This window comes from Nylanderia fulva, unplaced genomic scaffold (genome assembly GCF_048542155.1).
Source record: "Nylanderia fulva isolate GAGA-0341 unplaced genomic scaffold, ASM4854215v1 Scaffold24, whole genome shotgun sequence".
NCBI classification, from domain to species: domain Eukaryota; kingdom Metazoa; phylum Arthropoda; class Insecta; order Hymenoptera; family Formicidae; genus Nylanderia; species Nylanderia fulva.
Window position 1 is genome coordinate 2124987 of NW_028190304.1, and position 21924 is coordinate 2146910.

General features: G+C 39.2%; 1 protein-coding gene across 1 annotated transcript in view; it reads right to left on the bottom strand.

Moving 5' to 3' along the window:
• Nucleotides 1-5833, bottom strand: part of Ephrin (ephrin) — a 61980-nt gene extending 56147 nt beyond the window's left edge. The window contains exon 1 of the mRNA XM_029306831.2: nucleotides 4472-5833. Coding sequence (XP_029162664.1) covers nucleotides 4472-4590 — 119 coding nt within the window. The 5' untranslated portion in view covers nucleotides 4591-5833. The remainder of the gene's footprint in view (nucleotides 1-4471) is intronic.
• Between the last annotated feature and the right edge of the window lie 16091 nt (nucleotides 5834-21924).

The following is a 21924-nucleotide window of genomic DNA, read 5'->3' on the forward strand; positions in this document are numbered from 1 at the left end:
AGTGTACTTTATAAAGTTTAAATTTTTTTTTTTTTTTTTACAATCGAGACTATTTGTACTTATATGATTGTAACATACTTTTTGTAATATCGAAATATAAGCAAAAAATAAGTGCATAGTCAAATTTTACGAAAAGAAAAAAAGCGATCATATGCAAGAGAAAAATACAGATTGTTAGTTCTTGCTGTTATTAAATACGATAAAATCATCTGCGACGCCAATAAAGGTTCAGGGTAGAGAGATAGAATAGAAGCAGAGAGTCAGAGAGAGAGAGTTCAATAATCTAGCAGCGCGGATCTCTCGTTGTTAGCATTGAAATCTCCAACTGTGAAATGCCACGACTTCTCGTCGTTGCTCGTTTTTCGCTCGTTCGCGCGAAAAATGACACACATGATGAAGAAAGAGAAAAAAGAGACTCGCGTAATGTATTACTTTGCATCATCATATTTTACAAGAGAGAGAGAAAGAGATAGACCTCGCGTATCTCGCATAGCGAGTTAAAAAACGGAGCACGATGTGGCTCTCTCGTAATGGACGCTGTCACCGTTTGCACAATGTGCGTGAACATATTACTTTACGAGTTCTTTTTTTTTTTTTTTTTAATAAACCGTACAAAGCTCACGAACAAGCGATCATTTTTTGAACGACCCATTCTTGCACGGGCAGTAAACGTCGGAGTTCACGCTTCATTCGATAGTTGCTGCGATCATCGCGGAAGCAGATTTATGATAATCAAGCGGCCTTCTCTCTCTTCTCACTAGCGGCTGATATAGCTTTCTTAAAACGAATTTCGATTTCCCAATAAGAGGCCGAGATTTACGACCTCCCGTTTCGCCCGGGCGCCTTTTTTGCGCCTTGTCACGTCCCCTCTTTTTTTTCGGGCCCCGCGAAGGAGGTGCGCGCACTTTTTTTTACTGCCCTTCCTTCTTCATATACGCCCCACGAGGAATACGGCCCGACAGCGTCCCTTCTTCTGCGCGAAATGGATTCACGTACGCGAATAACGTGAAACGCTCGCTCGCCGATTCACACATTTACCTGCTTGCCCGCCGAGAAACGGTAACCGGCTTGTAATGCATGCGTGCATGATCGTCAAAGTCGGGTCAGGGTAAGATTGACTTGACGGGTCTTCTCGTAAGCCGAGAATAGAACGACCGGATTTCGCTATATACTGTGAAAAAAATATGTAAAATTACAATAGAAATAATGAAATTGTATACATTATTTTCATTATTTATCGTGTAATTTTACATTTAGAATTTATGTAATTTTACATATTTTTTTTACAGTGTAACGACACCCGACCTCCAAGTTGAAGAACACATTGACGAAATAAAAATTATCCCGTTAAGCGAAGTCAGGCGACAGATGCAATTACAGAACGCAAGTTTGCAATCACGATTGAAAGCGAAGAAACGGACGTTTGTCTCGTGGGATAATTAGAGATAATTAGAGATGTGTAAGAGTTGAGATTTCTAGATCAGCTGATGCGATTGAAGATAAGGAGGAAAGAAAGATGCGTTATCGGAGTTCGACGCGACATTAAAAGCAGCGATCAAGCGTTAATTGACATCATTAATTGAGGTCGTTAATCGAAGTTGGGGAGGAAATTGGCCGGTTCTTCTGCAAAAGTGGTGATATTACACTCGTTAAGGCTCGATCGGCGGATTCGAGATGCGAAATACGAAATAGCAGAAGCAAATGCAGTCGCGGGAGGACATATATATATATATATCTCGTCGTCGAGGACCGAGTACAAAAAATCTGTCATGAATTACGCAGACCGCTTCACACCAGGCGGAAAAAATCGTCGGGGTAACGAGACACGGTATGAGGTCTGTGTTACCAGTAAAAATAGAGAGAGAAAAAAAGAAACGTTACGAGACTGTGACAGTTAACTTTACCGTGTAGTTATGCAAGCAGTTCAGCTATAAAGTCGGTCACAATGTTGCATATCCACACGAACATGCATATGTGCATGCATGCGCGATTCGTTGCAGTTTCTCGTGTCGCCATTCTCGATTAGACAAGTCGTGTTTAACCGTTCTTATCGATCAATTAATTACTGTCAAAAAGCACTCCATGTCAGTATTTTTTGGTTTTTTAGAACATGTTACGAAAAAAGATTTGTATTTTTTTTTTTACATTGCACTTAACACTAAAAGCGATTATCAAATTATCTTATATCACATTTAGAATCAAGATCGATAGGTCACGTTTAGAGTTAAACGTGCGATGAGGATTTTTAATATTTCACACAAACATGACTGATTCATACGTATGATTTCAATTTCAAAGATATATTCTATTTCTAGAGATATTTTATTTGAGTGAAATAATATCCTTTACGTATAATCTTGGATTGACATCGCTTAATAAAATCGTTCAGATTCTTAATTCAAAAAACTTTCGCATTTGGAATCTGCGATCGTTCGCCCTTGCGTAGTTATGTAAAACTATCGAAATATCGAAATATTCCAACTGTCCCAGAAATTTTCAGTTTCTAACTCCTAACTTTCAAGCTCACGGGTTCCGAAAAATTTTCGGCTCGCGATTCAGAAATTCTCAACTTTACAGGAATTTTACCGATATATCCGAAAAGTTCCGGACTTTTTAGTTTACGAAATTACCTCTCTCCCTGCCTTCCGTCAATCACAGGATTGGTTACCACTACCGTTACAACGAACTTTCCTCCGATTTGCATCAAGCCTTCTATCTACACCACGTTCGCGACTGCAGCAGCAGCAACATCGGCTACAATATTGCGCCTGCCATAATCCCGGCGCGCTTCTGACACGTCGCTTCCGCCTCTCTTTTTCTCCGCGATCGCCTGCAATTTGGACGTCACGAAGGAAATCCTCGCCGCGACCGGGGATCGACCAATTCGCCGGCGCATTAAAGTCGTACGTACGTATACACACATATATATATGCTGCCGCAATTTTGGCAGACGCGATGATACCACGCCCGGCACGATAAAAGCACGCCGGAAGTGGATGGAACGAGGAATCAACCGAACGAGGGAGCAGGAAGGGTGGCTGTTATTCGAAACGACGACGACGACGACGACGACGACGACGACGACGACGACGACGACGCCGGTTGGATCCCGCCGTGAGAAATCGATTCGCCGGCAAAATGCTCGCTTGCAAACATATATATGTACACACACACACACACACACACGAATATGGCCTTAAACGTCTTGGCACACGCGCCAAATGCGCGTATAGTTCTCTCTTCGCGATTCCTCGCTAGCGACAAGAGGAAAGATTGGGACATGGGGGCGATGGCAGAGAAAAATGCCGGGAAAGGATCTGTCGCGAGACCTCGAGTTTTACGGAAATTTCTAAGCGATATGCCAGTACGGAGGAGCGGATAAAGTCGAGTCTATTCAGTTCACTTGCAGCTGTATGTATGTGTCTTTTTTAGAGTGTGTCACGAAAAGAGATTTATATTTTTTTCATTGCGCATATTTTTAAGAGAGTATCAAATTCTTATGTCGCGTTCAGAATTGAGAGCGAAAAGTCACATACTGAAAAAAGTTTAACCTGATTAAATCTGTCAATTAATATTTTTTTGTTGATTAAACATATAAAAATAGTTTAATTAAATATAACATATTAAATCCAACAAGATATAGGTATATTCGATTTAAATACCAATAACTGTTCGCAATTAACAAAATATAGTAATTTAAGTTGAAAGGTTTAATCAAGTTATCAACTTTTTTTCAGTATACAATTAAGAGTTAAATATTCGATAAGCTTGAACATTTTACGAGTATATGATCAATTGAAAAAAAGATGCGGTAGCAAAATCCTTATTTATAGAAATTTATATTTATATTAGTTTGGAGATCTTTCGAATAAGATATTTTATTTCGTTAAAATACGCAGAAATATCTATACAAAATAGAATTGTATAATTCATGAAAAAAATTATTATCATACACATGACTCAATTCACTCTTTTTGCATCCTCGCAATTAATGAGTTAATCACGAAATTCTGATCAAACTTTTAAAGCTAAAAATCACATTTAAAGTTAACTGTCCGATGAGAATTTTTAATATTTCACGCGAACATGGTTTCGATCCGCATATGTCAAATTAAAAAAAAGGTTTATTAGCAAATTTTTATTGTAAATTTTTAATCTGCAGAATCTTCTGAATAAGATATTTCGTTAAAAATAGACAGAGATTTTTATAAAATAGAATCGGTCAAGAAAAAATGATTGTCACACATACGACTTGGTTCCTAATTATTATTCTTTTCACGTTCTCCTCAATTAACGAGCTAATCACGAAATTCTCGCCCAACTGTTTTCACTTTTCTACGTCTTATCGTAAATTCGCGGCAAACTTTTTCACTCGCATTCGAGAATATAAATTCCTGATCGACTCCTGGGGAATCGCCGCGGCGATTAGAGAGATATAACGAGTCACACACTTTGTTCGCTGCTCACTTACATGGAATTGGTGGTGTTCCAGTACATGCTGATCGTCTTGGCGCAGTTGCTCACGGTTGACAGTAGCACCGTTTGTAGACACACGAGGAACACCAGAGTTACGAAGGACGTGGAAACCATGGTAACAACGTGGACGACGACCAGCACCGTCACCACGAGCACTCGGACTCGAAAACAACCACCACCGACACCAACAACAGCACCCGTTGCACTTTCGCCCGCGACCTCGTTGCAGTCGTCCACAACGACCACCTACTTCTTCCACCACTGTCGCACCTCCGCCACATGCACACTCCACTTTGGACCGTTGTTTTTTCTCCGCTTTCGTCGACGAGTCGATTCTCTCTCCCTTATCCACCTTATCCCAGGATTATCTCCGTCGCTTTTTACACCGTCATCCCGAAAAAATCCGGCGCAACGATCTTCGACGCGATTCTCGATGTGATCGGAAAGAAGAAATCACCGCAGATCTTGGACGTGCTCGACGAGAATTCGAGTTCTAAGTATCGGAGCGATCAAACGCGATTCGTTTCTCTCGGCGCGCCGTTGTCGATGGTATCCGAGATGATAGCGCCGGTTCCATGGATCCAGCCCGTGTTTCTCTCGCCCGGAGCGTAGCTCACCAGGTCGTTCATTGGTTCAGTTTTTCCCCCTGAGATTCTGCGAAAATGATACAGCGACGATCGCGGCTGCTACGCTACACAAACGCGAAAACGAACGCCGCGTTCTTCGGCTGGAATCGTTGCGCAGCGCGAAGTGAAGTGAAGTGAAGTTAGCTACCCGTCGCTCGCCGTCGATCACTCGATACGGCGAATGCGCGCGATGGAGCTCGACATGTTCAGGGTGCGTAGATCGAGTATTCCGCGATGCGATGCTTTCAATCGGCGAAACTTTTAACACTTTTCAAGAAGCGCACCGTCTCGAGAGAGAGACTCCTGGTGCCACCACATATCCGTCGAACTGCCGATATATTCACGGATATTCCGATTTTTAGTCACCCGGGAGTAGAAATCTCACTGGACAAAATCTCACATCAGGGCGATATTATCCGTTGAGGGTGTCAACTTCACAGAGGTATATTATCCCTCTTAAGCACAAGACACTCTACAGTATCCTAACACTCGAAAGTCACACTCGCGACGATTCCCACGGAATTCCGAGAGGGTATCCGACCGGCGAAAAATCGGTCGAGGAAGGAACGGACGACTGAAACACCACCGTTACATCGATACGTAACGATTATCGATTTCTCGCAGCCACGATTCGACCGTCGAATCGAGTTAGAGTATAAGACGCGAATGTCCGAGAGATACGGCTATCTCTCTGGTCGACGGACTAATAAACGCAACCTCGCTGCTCGGCGTCGCGGACGCGTCTGTCGACCGAACGGTTCGTCTCGCGTCGCCAGACTCGGCTCGCGGCGGCTCGAGCGCCGAGCGGCGCCGGACTCGCACGAAGTCGGCCGAGTCCTCGCGCGCTACTCTGTCGGGGCTACGCGTTATTACGCCGCGCCGCTCGCTCGCGAGATGTGAGTCTCGGAGCGACTCTTCTCTCTCCGTACAGGAGCGCGCTCCTTCGGAAGAAAGAACGTTGCGGTTGCAATGACCAAATTTTCGCCGAATGCGCTTTTTTACGGCTATCCGAAACTTTATCCAGTTCTAATCGAATAAAGGAATTTCAAGTTTAGCGATTTGTCACGTGTTTCACGTATTTCATTTAAACGGTATGAAATACACGTGATGTATATCTTTAAACTTGTGAAAACAATGCTAAATAATAATTAAGTTAAACGATCTATTTCGTGTAATTTAAAAAAAGAATGTGCAGATTTACAGGTTTTGTATATTTAAAGTAGAAAACATATGATAAATATTCTTTAAACTTGTGAAAATAAGACTAAATAATGTCAGAGTGTAAAAGATTAAAAAATAGTTTATATTAATTTTTGTAATTTAAAAAAGAAATCTATAAATTTCTGACAGATTTCACGTCATTTCAAGTCGTATAAAACGCGTTTGATATATCTATTCTTTAAACTTGTGGAAATAATACCAAGTAATAATAATGAATTAAAATTAATATAAAATGTATGTTAGCATCGTTAGCAGTTCATGTATTATTTTTCGCAATTTAAAAGAAATAAATAATTTATACTCAAATATATCAAATATACTCCTAAGCTGCAAAAAGACATTACTTGTCTCTGTCCGATTATTTTTATTTTTGTACATGGAGAGAAAATTATGGTAATCATGGGACAATATAGTATTGGAAGAGTATAAGAATTTCTCTGAAAAATATGTATAAATAAAATAGAGAAAAATCCGGTTGAGAGAAGAAAGGATATAGACAGTAGAAAATTAAATATAATCCGAGGATATAAATCGAAAGATGTTAGGATTTGACGATCGACAGGACGCAGACAACAACCATAAACAAATAATAAATCAACGAAAAAACAGCATTGAACAGACAACAATAAGGAGATAATAACAAAGAGAAAGATGATTTTTGGTAGGAAGACAGAGCTGTTAGGACAAAAAGATGATTATTCGGTTCGCGTACAGAGACACTTTGTAGCTAAGCAGAATAAAAGTTGAGTAAAAATATATCTTCCCGAAATATCTCTTGTGATCCTCCGACTCTCCTGATCCTATATACGCATCCTCGCGAATCGACATCCGCGAATAAAATATATCGGTAAAGTGATATAAAACACAATAAGATATAAAATATGTTTGATTAATTTTATACCATGTATATATTAATTTTTTATTGCGGTAAATGTTAATCAGAGAGAAACTCTTATAAAATTCTTTCATCGTTCCATGATTACTACGATCTTCATAGTAAATTTTAAAAGAAAATTCTCTCTGTGTATAGATAAAATAGTTGCGTTGAAAAAGTTTCATAAATTTTTCATTCTTTCATTCTCGAATCTTTTACACAAAGAGTTCTGTTTTGATATTTTTTTTATTTGTTACTTCATCTAGATATAGAACTGACACAAAGCAGATCAAACAATCTCGTCTGTCATGCCAGACGTAATTTCGGTCACAGCATGGCGAGCTCAAACGTTTCTCAATTCCCGAGGGAAAAAGGGGATAGAACCTTCATTAAGAAAAGCGGCCACCATGATAAATTCAACCTAAGTAGAAAAAAAAAAGAATGACACGTATGCATTCGTTTAACGTTGCTGCAACGCGTCTTTTCAGAGAATCATTATACGGTTCGGATTCTCGTCGCTTCAATATTCTCCTTCATCTTCGATTTTAGAGGCAGATGGAGGCAGGAAGAGGTTCGATTACGACGAGACGCAGGAACATCTCTTGTTCGCGCCATCAACGGCTCTCCCTCGGCACTTTCCTGGCGCGGAAAGGCGAAAAACAGAGATTCAATTCTGAAGAAGAAGGAATGCTGCGGAAGAGAGAAGAAAGGGAGACGGCGTATATTCTTTGATACCACCCGTAGGTGCGAAGTGTATATGAATCTCGTACGAGGGCTGTAAATCTTTTTCCTTTTATAATCCAGCCGGAGAGTGCCATCATCCCCCCACGTTCTCTTCATCACGAAAAGGGACGAATCACGCGTGTTTACGAAGGTGGGAGCATTCAGACTCACCGCGGGGTGTCATCCATACGAAATACGGAAGGGTTCCGAGGGAGCGAAAGCGAGAGATGCAAGCGCGAATATGGTCGATGCATGATGACTCTCGCGCGAAAGGCTTTCCGCTCTCTTTTCCCGTGATCATCCGCACTTCTTCTCTCTTCCCTCGAGTGAGTCTTAATTATTTCGCACCCTTTGAGTCTCGGCAACTAGGCAACCTCTTCACAAAGTGGGATATGCGCGCGCGGCGTTAATGAGACACCGTTACGGTAATTTTTTCTTTTTTCTTTTTTTTTTGCCGAATCGTTCCAATCGACTCACCGGGTTTATGGGTCATCCGGTTAAATGGCGTCCAAAGTTCTGAACTCTCGAGTATATATATTAAGAATTACGGGTGAATGCGTCGAATCACGCAGAAGAGTCGAGGTAAATTGTGTGTCTCGAATATATCTGCGATCTGCAAATTTATATACTTCCCGAGACGTGACTCATCGTCACTGTTTAATTACAGCAGGTGGAATTATCGCATAGAACCTGCTCCGCTTTCATGCGAAAGAGCGAAGAGAGCCTCTTCCTTCCGTAACGTATGGGTGATGCGCACCTGTCACATGCACGGAATATTATTCCGCATCTACGAACAGGCAAAGTGGAATCGAATGCTCGGCCGCGATTAAATGAAGCGTTAAAATTCAGCACGAGTATCGCTGAATATTTGATTAGATCGATTTTCGAGCGCAAATTAGAATTGGTCGAAGTTAACTTGCGAACGAGTTATCAATTTTTGTCCGCAACACTGGAATATTGAAAATATTCTTCGTATAAGTTTGCGTCGCGTAAGAAAGATCTAGAGAACTTTCGCAATAATAATATATTTTGCAAAGATGGTGCGAGATAAAAATTTTCTCCGTAGCGCATATATGCACACGTTTTCATATTTCCTATCTATCGTAAAATAAATACGAACGACTATATGAAGGGATAGTTAAAATTCGCGAATTAATATCACCGATATTTTCATTTACGTTTTTCCTTTTTTTTTCTTTCAAAAAACCTTCAGAAGAACATGAAAATAACGGTGAATATATCTCGCAACGGGCGTTCGTTACAGAAAGCAAACATTTCCAGAATCGGAAATAACGGAGCGAACAAACGATGAGCCACGAAAAAACCCGGGATGGGATAGAACCTGTTTCCGAACCATTGCCCGCAATTTCTTATTCTCTTCGAACTGTAACACGAAGAGAAAGAGTGAAAAAGGAAGAAAAGAATTTTAATATAATCATCTTTCTCTCTAACTCAACCCATGTGTAAAAAATTCATTCCGTTATATAATTCGGTGATTGCGGTGAAATAAATTTTTATGTCAGAAATATAATGTCGTATTTTTCATAAATACAAGTAAAAAATTAAATTAATTAACGTAACTTTAATAAATTTAAAAAAAGAGCAACTCCATATATATATACATATTAGAGAGACCCTATAATCTATTATATATTTTAATATTATTTACTACAATTTGATATCTCCAGAGCGACTTAGTTTGACTCGCCATAATTTATCAAAGCGCTCCCCATAATTTCGGTCAAGGCTACAACGTTAAAACTGTCGAGCGTAAAAGCGAGCGTTCAAAGGACTCGGACGAGCAGCATTCAATCTTAAACGCGGGCTCTTATAGACGACAAGAAATAAAAGGAGAGCGCACCATAATCCAGGCTAAAGTGAAAACCGCGAAAAAAAGCGGAGTATCGATCATCATCCCGTTCGGGGCGCATCCCGACACGTGTCCGCCGCATTCAGCGCGATGCATCTCATGCCACAATTAATGTTACCTCGACGAGCAAAGAGGATTATTAGACGAGAGTGATGAATGACCGGCGCAGACAGGGGCGTATCGCGCTACGTGGGGGATGCCGCGGTGGTTAGGATTTACTTTCGGGTTACAGGACGAGGGAAGAGTCCTACGGTGAGATATTGGAGAATGATTTCATGCCTGCATTCCTCGGACCCCGTGCAGCAACGAAGGAGAGACGCGCACGGGGCCTATATCTGGAATAATAGAATACCATTTGCCATTGTGTTTCTCCCTGTCTCTTTCTCTTTCTCTCTCTTCGATATATGCTATGGGTATCGGTTACTCACGTCCGTATATATATGCATACGTGTGTGCGTATATTCGTGTCTGGATGGGGCAAAAGGAAAAATATGGCGATGGAAAAAGGCACAACACGTATGTATATGGTATACCCTTTTCGTTCTTTCGTAACGGAGTGTCCGATCTATGGTAGCCGAGGCATTATGCTTTCCGCCCATCGATAGAAATTTACCCGTGATTATGCGACAGACGCACGTATATATGCATCAGGTACTCGTCCCGTATTTATGCCACAATAGTTGTTCGATCCCCGTGAAAAGCGACGTCAAAGAGTTGTGAAAGAGATTCCGAGGTTGTTGTTCCGTGACACGTCGCCGCGTCGATGGATGCGGTACTTGAGCATAATTTGTCGAGCATTCAAATGCGTAATGATGTAACATAAGCACGTACGACGGAGGCCCGGCTCGAGATAGAGGAAGCGAACCTTAGGCACTTTCGATCCGTGACGTCGGGAGCGATTTTAGCTACAAGTGTCGGGTGCGCGCGTGTTTTGTAAGAATGATTAGGATCCATTAGTGAGTAAATAAAATGAAGCAGCCGGTTTTTCACGTTTCAATTTTTTTTTTTTTTTCGTTAAAGACTTCGACCGCTTCATTGAATCGCGTTTAAAAAATATAGATGGTGCTAAAACATTTTAAATTATAGTGCGAATTTTTTAGTACGTATATATGCAATTATGTTTAAATTATAGAAATAATTACTAGTTACACGTCGTAATATATTATATAAACTTTGAACAAGAAAAAGCGTTGAGTGATATAAATATTATGCAAAATTTTATCCTTGTCTGTGAAATATCGTTCGAAATTAAGAAAACTCGTAAAATTTGATTAGCGAGATCTCACGCAAGCGTTTTTAGAAGCCGCCTGATTTCACGCAGGTGTCTTCTGTGCTCGTCAATTTATTTTGGGGATTACACGAAGGAAGAGGGTCCCTCTCTCCGGATGGATGTATAATAATGGGGTAGTCTCTTAAGATTCCAGACGCGCCGCCGAAACAATAAAGGATGACGGGAGGAACCATTGTCTCAGCGTCTGCACATCGCTGGTTCCCGAATGCCGAAACGAAATCAGTAGCATAGTACACGGAAAAATATTGGAAAACGTCTTCGTGGATTTTTCTCCACGATCACGGCCGATTAAACAGACACGTTTCGTCACTCCCGTCTGTGTATATCTATGCTAAAAAGCTTGAATCCCAGAGTGTTTTTTACATAATGTTGAAAGAGAAATTAACAAAAATATCCTTATACTTATTTATTAGCATCTTACACAGAGAATTTTCTCTTAGAATTTACCCTGAAAATCATGGTAATCGTGGGACAATATAGTATTGGAAGAATTTTATGAGTTTCTCCGAGTTAATATTTATCACAATAAAAAATATTATTATTTATCACAATAAATATATATTAACATCTACCGCAATAAGATATAAAATATGTTCGATTAATTTTACTAGGTACACAAGTAAAATAAATCGAACATATTTATACATCTTATTGTGATAGATTATTATTTTTTATTGGACACTCTTTCCAGATATATATTTTTTTAAATTCATAAATATATTAAACGCAGACAGAAAAATACCAATTCTCCGTCTTCTATACGAAAGTTCCAATGAAAGCTCGAGATTGTTAACAAACGTCACCGGAGGAAGTGACAGCGGATCGCTAACGATTAATTTTACTAGGTACATAAGTAAAATTAATCGAACATATTTATACATCTTATTGTGATAGATTATTATTTTTTATTGAACACTCTTTCCAGATATATATTTTTTTAAATTCATAAATATATTAAACGCAGACAGAAAAATACCAATTCTCCGTCTTCTACGGAGGTTCCGATGAAAGCTCGAGATTGTTAACAAACGTCACCGGAAGAAGCGACAGCGGATCGCTTACATAAGTACAAGACGCAGGATTCGCGTCGCGGGAAGAATCGTCTACATTCGCGGGTAGGCCGACGGCTTCGTAAAAGGGAAGCGTAAAAATCGATTTCCATCCTCGCGGACGCATTGTTCCGCCGTTGACAAGTTGACGGGCGCATGAGCGTCGGTTAATGGCTAATGGATCCTCGGAGGCATCTCGCGTTTCTCGCGCGCGCGGCGGAGATCCACAGGTGCAGAGAGAGAGAGAGAGAGAGAGAAGAGCTCGTTGAGCGGAGCTCGATCGAGAATAACGGCGGGTCGGTCGATCGATCGATCGATCCCGCCGTCACCTCTTCGCATCCTTCTCCATTTTGCTCGCGGAAAGGCCGATACCAGGCGATATCGTCAGCGCGATTGACGAAGGTGAGAAGCGTTTATGCACGCGCCCGAGACGCCTCGAATCAGGATCGACGAGGATCGATGTAACGTGTCCAATCATAGTTCAAGGCAGGGTCAGAGGAAGAAGAGCCTCTCGCGAGAGGAACGCCGTAATGAAGCAAAATGGATTGGAGCCGGCCGACGAGTGCGTGTATATACTTTCACACGCGCGTCTCATTCTCGTCCTCCTCCTCGAAGTGAGCGAGTGTGTGCGCGCGATACGAATTTGGCGAACGGCGATAAATAATGATGATCGATGGCCGTTGAGAATTTCGTATTGTGCGAGCAAAGATCGCGATTACCTCGCAAATTAGGCGTAGCCGGGTCTTTCGGTTCTTCGGGACTTATTAACATATGATAATCCGTTTTCTCCGAGCGGGATCATTTCGTAGGATCAGTGACCTATCGATGCGAAGGATAGAGGATAGCAATCTACGAGCTATCGGTCAACTCGTAACAACCGTTCGTATATATACACGTTACGAAAGAGATTCTCTTCGTTCTACGACGTGAAATACCTCGAGAAATAGTCTATCGAAAACGTTTCTCGATCATCACTTTCGTACATGATTGCGCGCTGATAAATTTCATATATAATTATTATCGAGTTGCGAAATCCCTCGAGCGTGAATCATCCTCTCTTTCACTTACATGACTCTATGTTCTCGCGCGAGTAAATAGAAATTGAAGGCACGCCACAAATTCAAAGCGCTACTCGATTATTTATTTCCTATAATCAAATCCTCCGGGGAAAAAAATACCTTCCGACAAAAGAGAGTATCGATGCCTATTCATTATATAAGATGTCGAGAATTTCACCTGCGATATATCCTACAATTTAAAAACGATGATTACAAAATTATATTTCATTAGGATATGAAAGAGACGCAAATTAATCACGACGGTCTAATAAACGTCGAGAGATTAGGTCTGTTGATGTTTTTCCCGAACCCGAACCTCAGGTAACCGATTTTTCCCAGAGAGAATCGTCTGCACCTGCGTCTTCCGGGATGCATCTGCGGTTAAAGGAAGCAAAGCTCTTTTAAAAAGCGCTTAAACCAAGTATACATATATACGTGTGTGTTTCGAATATGTACACAAGATTTGACTTTTTCCTCGACTCCCTTTCTCCGGCTCATCTCCTCGACCGGGAAGGTCGATGGCGACCAATATTTGCGAAGCACTTTCATTTTCGTGATGCCTTGCTCGAGATATACGCTCACGTATATTTCTGGTCGGAGCGCCGCTTTACCCACTACCTTACATCCATTTAATACCTCCATTGTGCCGCGCTCTCGTGCGAGACTGCTTTACACACCGAGAAGACGGAGAAAGAGAGGCCGAGGAAAGCCCGAAGAGGCTGAAGGACAGAGGCAAACTGAGAGAAGAGAGAATGCGCGGGCGAGATGTGTAACAAACGGATCGCGGGTCAACGATCAAGGACCGGTCCGGGTTTGTTTGAGAAGGATTTAAACGTCTCTCCGTATGACTCAGCTTTATTAAAACCCCGGGGCCCTGAAGCGAGCGTATATCTGGAGAAAGCAATCTAAGATTCTCTAATAAAATAAACGAGGGCATCAGCAAAAATGCAAGACGCATCAATCATTTTATCATCGCTACTTATTATTTCGCCTCGCAGGCACAAGCTAACATCGCCGAAAAATTGTTTTCTTCAAATGCATGTATTATAGATCCTCTTAACAGATGTTCTTAACAAATGAGGATATTTTTTTCTTTTTATATGCACTGGAAAACATTTTTGTTGCATTAACAAAAATTCTGTTCCAAACTGAACCAAACGTAATTACTGGTTGAACAAACAACGAATATCTCGTTTTTACCCTCTCAAATTAAGAATGTATTATTCTTAAATTTTCTCGCGACTTTAGTTTCGCGATAAATACAATAAATTAATAATAAACTTAAAGTAAATTAATAAATTCAAATAATACACTAATGATATAAAAACACATCCCATTAATTAAAATATATATTCTTGCGTGTTAAGCATATGCAATAAGAATATCTTTTTAGCGAATTTTTCTCTTAAATTAAGAGGATTCTTTTGGCGGCTATTTTAGCGGAAGATATTATGGAGATGAATGGCATATACTTAAAATGAGAATACAATATCATTAATTACCAACAAGCATGACAGTCGTTTATTCGATTAAATAAATCCGAGTGTGTTAATAAATCAGTTAATGATATACACGTGCACGAACGTAACTGTAATTTTCAAGGATATTATTGCAAAACTATCGTGCAGCGTTTAATTGTCATTAAATGCTTGTGCGATAAAATAACGTGTCACGATATTAGTTGCGCTTTCGTTTGTTAAATCGCTGTCATTCGCACCGGCGAACATTAATTTGTGAGAGACGTTGTCGATTTCCGCCTAACGAGGTCCGACCCTTATCTCGAGTTTTGGCGGAGCCCGCGTTAATTAGAAAATCAGACGAGAGAAGAGGAGAGAGAAAACGTAATACGTACAAAATGCAAAACAGATACGTTTCTACTGTAATATTAACGATTCGACGCTTCAGTGGGTGGAAGCACGCAACATTCGATAAAATTTGAAGCATTAGTCCGACTAATGATCAACATGACTATCTGTCCATGAATAGATACCGGTTCTTTGGGGTTTTCAAAAGAGAGAAAGAGAAAGCCTGTTTCGGATTATCATGAATAAAGATAGCAAAGGATAATGATCGTTTCTCGATCGAGGCTCGTGTATTCGCGAGTGTATGTTGTAGAAAGTATACTAAAGCGCACTGAAGTTATCTTATATGGAAATTAATTGAGTTTGGTGAAAAGAGCAGTACAAACTTCACTTAATTTCAAAGCAAATAAATATAGTAAATTAATGTAAAAAAATTAACTTTAAAGTGCATATAAATTTTAATAAAAAAAAGAGAATTCAATTAATAAAATTAAAAAATTGAATATATTATATGTAAATTAAAGAAAACAACCAAAAACGCAATAAAATTTTCCTAATACAAATTTCATAAAGGTATCTCACATTTCTTTTTTAATTAGTTGAAATATTTCACACAAACAATTAAATGGGCACTGAAAAAAAATTGAGTTCATTCTTACAACTCCAAATTTGTTGGAAAAAAATTGTTCATAATTTAAGCAAGCATATTATAATCGCGGGAAAACTTGTCAAGAATGCCGTTCTAAAGTAGAACACAGGGTACGCCAGAATTAGAAAGAAAAGCACGACGCGTGCGAGATTGTAACAGGATGAGAGCTAGCGCCGATCGTAAGTCAAGGAAGCACTCTCGCTCTTAAAAGCCCGCGAGCGGAGAAAGAGAACGGTGTGCCATGTCGCGTTAATTCATAGCTCGCAAAAGATCAACGAGAACTGTGCCTTCTCCGGAGTAGTCGTGCTAGTCGACTCAATTATATATATATATATATATACATATCGCGGTCTGAAAATTTCGAATGATAATAACAAGACTTATAGAGCACTAATGTAATCACGTGTGCCCACTCAGCCGAGAACATTATATCTTGTACGAAATTAAATTCTTGTTGAATTATCCGGTAGCTCGCTGGATATATTAGAGATAAATAATTTAGCTAAAATAGAGAAATTGTATAAATAATTTCATCTGATGCATATAATATAAATATATAGGAAAGATTTTTATCAATTTTGTAAAGTCCTTATTTTCAATAATTTTACAACTTTAAACTTCAAATGAATTTTATAAATTATATATATATATATATATATATATAGACTTACATATATATCTATATAATTTTACAAGATTTAAAAATCTCTATTATAAATTAGCAACTTGAAAATGAACCTCATGGTTGAAACTGACAATGAGTTCTTTGTGTGTCTAACAATCGATAAAATTGCAAAGATATGGATCTCTAGGATCTTTTGAAAAAAAGACTGGAAAGAGAGAAAGACTTTTCCAAATGACACACTTTCACCCTTTCGTTCGTGAAAACGGCAAACGACAGTTAAATCTTACAAAGAAAAGCATCTCCAGTAGGTTTCGGAAAAATTATTACCGATCGTAAAAGAAATTTTGAGAAAAGCACGACCGTTACATCCGTTAATAAAACCTTCCCCAAATGCACTTCTGACCGTTTTGGATCAGGATTGACCCTGCTGACGTAAAATTGGAGCAAAAACTGGAGCAAAAAATTGAGAAAGTCTCTTCTACCGTTAGTTTTCCTCCGGATGTTATTTTGTCGTTTTAGGTCACGCAAGAATTACTGCTGCAATAAGTAAATTTTGCAAAAAAAAAGTTATTTTGAAAAGAGCAAATGTAACCTGTATCCTAAATTTCTTCAAGCAAAAGAAAGCAGAAAAGAATAAGTAAACAGTTGTATTTTTGATTTATATTCGATTTGAAAAAATTAATTTAATTGTTCTCTGAATCTTTCTAAGTATTGTATTTTTTACATTTTTACAGTTTTTGAAGTATTACAAATATATCATTTAAAAAATACATAATTTATCTCTGTCTCTTTGTATGCAAACAATTTGACTTAATAAAATATAATTTCATAACTAAATGATTTAACCAGAGGACTAGGGATTTCTTAACTTTGTAATTTATGTTAAATATAATTGTAAACATTGTTATTTATTCAAATTTATGCTGATCGAACGGATACGATGCTATTGTCTCCGGAATCGAAGGAAAAGCGGTTAACGAGATAAAAGATGTCAGTTTGACAGGTAGGTGTATAATCTCGAAAACAGGGAAAACTAATCCGCTTGACGAGCGGTGCGTAAACTAAATTTCTACTTTTTCACTACGAGGACAAGCAATGTTGGAAAGGATTAGGAAGGATTGGAAAGATCCTCTCGAGAAATGTAAATTTTGACTACAAAAAGGAAGCGTTAAGTGTCAGGTACAGACATTTTAAGAGTGAATTCCAAAATCGGCAATCTCATTTTTCTTAATCTTTTCAGCATACGACAAGAAATATAGAAAGTTAAAAAAAATTAAATAAAAAAACTCAACTAAATTTATATAATCTTGCTCTAATTTTTTCAGAGATTTTCCTTTCCCGTTTCAGACAGCTAAAGCAAATCAGGAATATTAGAATACCAGATCGTACAAGTTAAAATACTCCATTAATTCTCGGTATCCCATTTCCGCCGGCTCTCAATTACGCCGAGTAAACAATGAGAGCCGAAAACTTCCCTTAATTTACGACGCTGCTCGACACTGCCAGATAATCGAGAGTTTTCGAACGAGTTGTCGAAATGGCGTCTCGCGGCCGCGTCGAATTAATTTTTTTTTCCCCGATGGATTAGTCGCGTATCTCGGCGATATCGAGGGATGGAGAAATGGCAGAATGTTCGAAAGAGAAAAAGAGCCGTACTAAAAGAGAAAGGGAAACACACAGGGGAGAGCGAAACGTCGAGAGAGGAGGCACTTTATGCGTTTCTTTCGTCGCGGGGTTTCGTTTGCAATAATTTATGCGGGAAGACAGCTTGAGAAATGACCGTTGGCTCCTTGTGCAACCTTAATTTGCAACAGTTTACTTCAGGAACGTTTTGAGAAATGGCCGCTGGCGAGATACGAGGGCACGGCCCGCACTACGTTTGCGGCGGATCGCATGAAGACATTTATCGCGGATCGGCCATCGATGAGAGAGAGAGAGAGAGAGAGAGAGTGAAAAAGAGAGACACGAGAGATCTCGGTCTTTTAGACGTTTTCCGTTCAGGTAATTAACAAGTAAAGCTTCTCAGATTTCAGGGAGAAGAGAAAATCTCACGTTCGATATAAAAGTTTGCTGGAGCCTGTATCTTAAATGGTGTAAAATCCATATCACCAACCAGTCGAGAATTCCTTTAATCATTTCGAAGATATCGGTTGGGAGAATCGTAAAAAGAGGCGTTGATTCGCTTTAAAACGGCAATCGAGGTTGGGAAAAAAGTATGCTTCCGTTATAAATTAGCCTCGCGAATGAGACCGCAAGAGCGAAACGATTAATGGTCCAAATATTCGCTCGCTGACGTTGATGAAATGTCACGTCAGAATCGTGTACCAGTCTTGAGATATTTAAATGTTCTGCGAAGGAGCAGATGGCGATCTTTTCGTTTAAGATATGGGAGACACTCGAGCACTTTCAAAAATTCTATTGTTTTTATACCTTATGAAACATACATTTTTTCAGAATATTGTCTAAAAAATGTATTAAAAAATTCCGAGAATTGATCGAGATATGTATACAAACAAGTCATTCATTGTCAACCATACGATGAAAAAGTAAAAAAGTGCATCAATCATGTCGAAAAAAAGAACAAATAAATCAAAGTATTGGCAGAAAAGACAGGCTAACAGGAAAATTAATTGAAGAATTGACTAGATATTACAGACTCGCGATTCATCAATATTTTATAATATAAATTATGTCCTTTTTTTCTTATGTATTTTGATAGAAAAAAAAAAATAAAAAAAAAATACACGTGCATGTCGAATTCAAATTCAAACTTGTCAATTTTTCCGAATAAATCGACCGAAAATTCCATTCGTTTAATCACAATACGAACCTCAGATCCCGCGTTAATAAAAAGTGTCCCCGAGATTCTCAAGCAGGATTTCGAGGAGAAAGAGAGAAAACATTCGAAGAGAGGACTCTATAACGCAAAGTAATACGGTGAGGTTAATTCGACGAAAATTGCGAAGCTGTCTGCCCTTATCCATCAATTTTAATTCTGCTCGCGGCCCACCCACGTGGGCGCGCCGCCTCTAGCAACTTCCGGTCGCGGTCCTTCCGTGAAAAGAGACGCGGGCCTCTCCCTTCGTTCATTCGGCGGAAGAAGGGTACGAAAAATCGCTATTAATCGTCGTAGGACCGAAAATCGCTATCGCGTTCGGTTCATCTAGATTTCAAACTATTGCATTTCATAGTGGAGTTTTAGCTCGCCCTAGTGATTGTTAAAAGGTATGCCATTAATCATAATATCTGTTGTGATATTTCAAGCATCGTTTATCGATATGTGAATCATATTTTGTCCTATTAATATATTTCATATATTGCATTGCATTACTAAAAAAAATTTATTGAATTCGAATAAATATATTTGTTTCAATACTGTCGAATAAATCATTTATTTGAAACTAATAATGATTTGATGTGAAACATCATTTAATACTTATAAGAAAATCCTTTTCAAAACAAAACATTATATACAATAAACAAATATTGATTTGTTTCAAATAAATGATTTATTAGACAGTATTAAAAATAAATACTTATTAATTTAATAATTTATCGTTCAGTGTGGCAATCTTGAATGATTCCGAAAAGTCTTACACTGAAAAAAAAAAATTGAATTCAAACAAATATTTTTTCACGACAAATCAATATTATTAGTTCCAAATAAATGATGTATAAAAGAGTATTGAAATAAGTATTTATTTAAATAATTTTTTCAGTGTAAATATATAAAATCTATATTAAAAAAAGCTACATCATAAAAATTATCTTAAAAGGGAGAGAAAATTTGACGTATTCTTATCATCTCTGGCCGGTGGAGAGAGATATTATATTAATTCGAAAGTCGAATGCTCGAGAATATCGAGGCTCTTTACAAATCACGCGAGATTCAATCGCAGAGACACGCGAGAGATGTTATTCCGCGCGTATTGTTACTTTTCACAGCGATACTCGATCGAGTAGGCATCGCGCGCGATTAAGAGGCTTTGAAGAGGGTCGTCGCCGCGCGTTGAAAGCATCGCGTCGATGGGATTCGATCGCGACACCCGGCACCTTTGACATGCAGCCTTCCCGCACACAAACCGATCGCTGAAACATGAAATTGACCTTTCTAGTCGGCCGGACATATCTGTCGATCAGGTCCACCCGCGGGACAATTACGCCGTAACGATCCGCGACCACGATCCATCAGAATTCTCCGTCACGCGTTGTGAGCATAACCGCGATCAGGCAGAAACACAATCCGTTTCTTCTCGTCCTTTCTTCGTCTGCGCGTCCGTGCGCGGCACGAGAATTTTAAAAGCCTCTTAAACATAAATCGAAGCGTCTCCTTACAATGCTAATGCGAACGATTCTTTTTTTTTCCCCCGAGACGCGCAGATTTTTTTCCAAATTATTTTTGAAATTAATAATGAATTGTTTTGTAGGTACATAAAATATAATTTAATTTTAAATAATATATATATATAAATTTCTTATATTGTTAATCCGCGTACAATAAGTTCGATCGCGAGCCACTTTATTCTCATTTAAGCCGAAATAAAAGCAACGCGTATTTATTTCGTTTCGAAACGTATATCGATCGTTATTTCCAAAAATACTATACAGTCGCGCACTGCGTTCAGAGGTTTATCGGAGATAAAAAAAGATTTTCACGGTGTTTAAAAGATTGAAAAAAAAAAAAATAATAAAAAAACAGTTTTATCTCTGACAATTTCCAATGTTTGCATCGAGCGTTTTTAAATTTCATATTGGAAATGGAACAAAATACGTGAAAATTATTTTTGTTTGCCCCGCAAATCTATTCAATTCCGTCCCGTAAAGTTGAAACGAGAACTTGGTCAATGCGGAATATATTGCTCGCTTTTTTATCATCGATGACGGTGATATTACTTCGATAACTCGACTGTATACCATGTAAATATACGTCGATCGGGGGATGAAAGAGCAGGCCCGGAGAGGAAGTAATCGGGGATGACGAAACGGAAATAAAGACCGACGAGAGACAGAGAGAGATGCGAAAAGCCGGGATGAAGTCGATTACATTATGCATATGACTGGTGGAAGGCAATACAAGAAGCAATCGGCCGACGATGGAGGCACGCCACTGCTAAATTAACTGCCTACCTAGTTGTGCAATGCAATAATGTATTAGCCATGGTGTGCAACTACCAGCTTCATCTTCTCCCTCCATATTTCTCTGAACTTCTCCCTTTCGCGCGCATTCCACGGATTCGCAACCCTTCCTTCGCTGATACACCGTGGATTAACATCTTCTCCCTCCGTCTTGTAATTTTGCCAAGTATCTCTATATGTGGTATATATATCGTCGATTAATTTTAAGCAGCATTGCGTTTCATCGGAGTCATTTTTAATTCGCGTTATATTTCAAGATGATTCATCGAAGACGGACGATTTTTCGAGCTTCGCACGGTGCTTTGCACGTGGAAAACCTATCGCGAATGATTAACGCGAAGAGCCCGTAATAACGAGTCGGTCGCTCACACAAGTATCCTCTCCTTTTAGCGAAGGGACGTTTATGCCCCTGCGCGGACTATTTATGCCCCCAGAAGGAAGTGCCGAGTCTCTTTATCCGCTTTTAATGAAGACCTTGGCAACGTCGGTATTTCTTGCGGAGATGTATAATATATTTATGTACG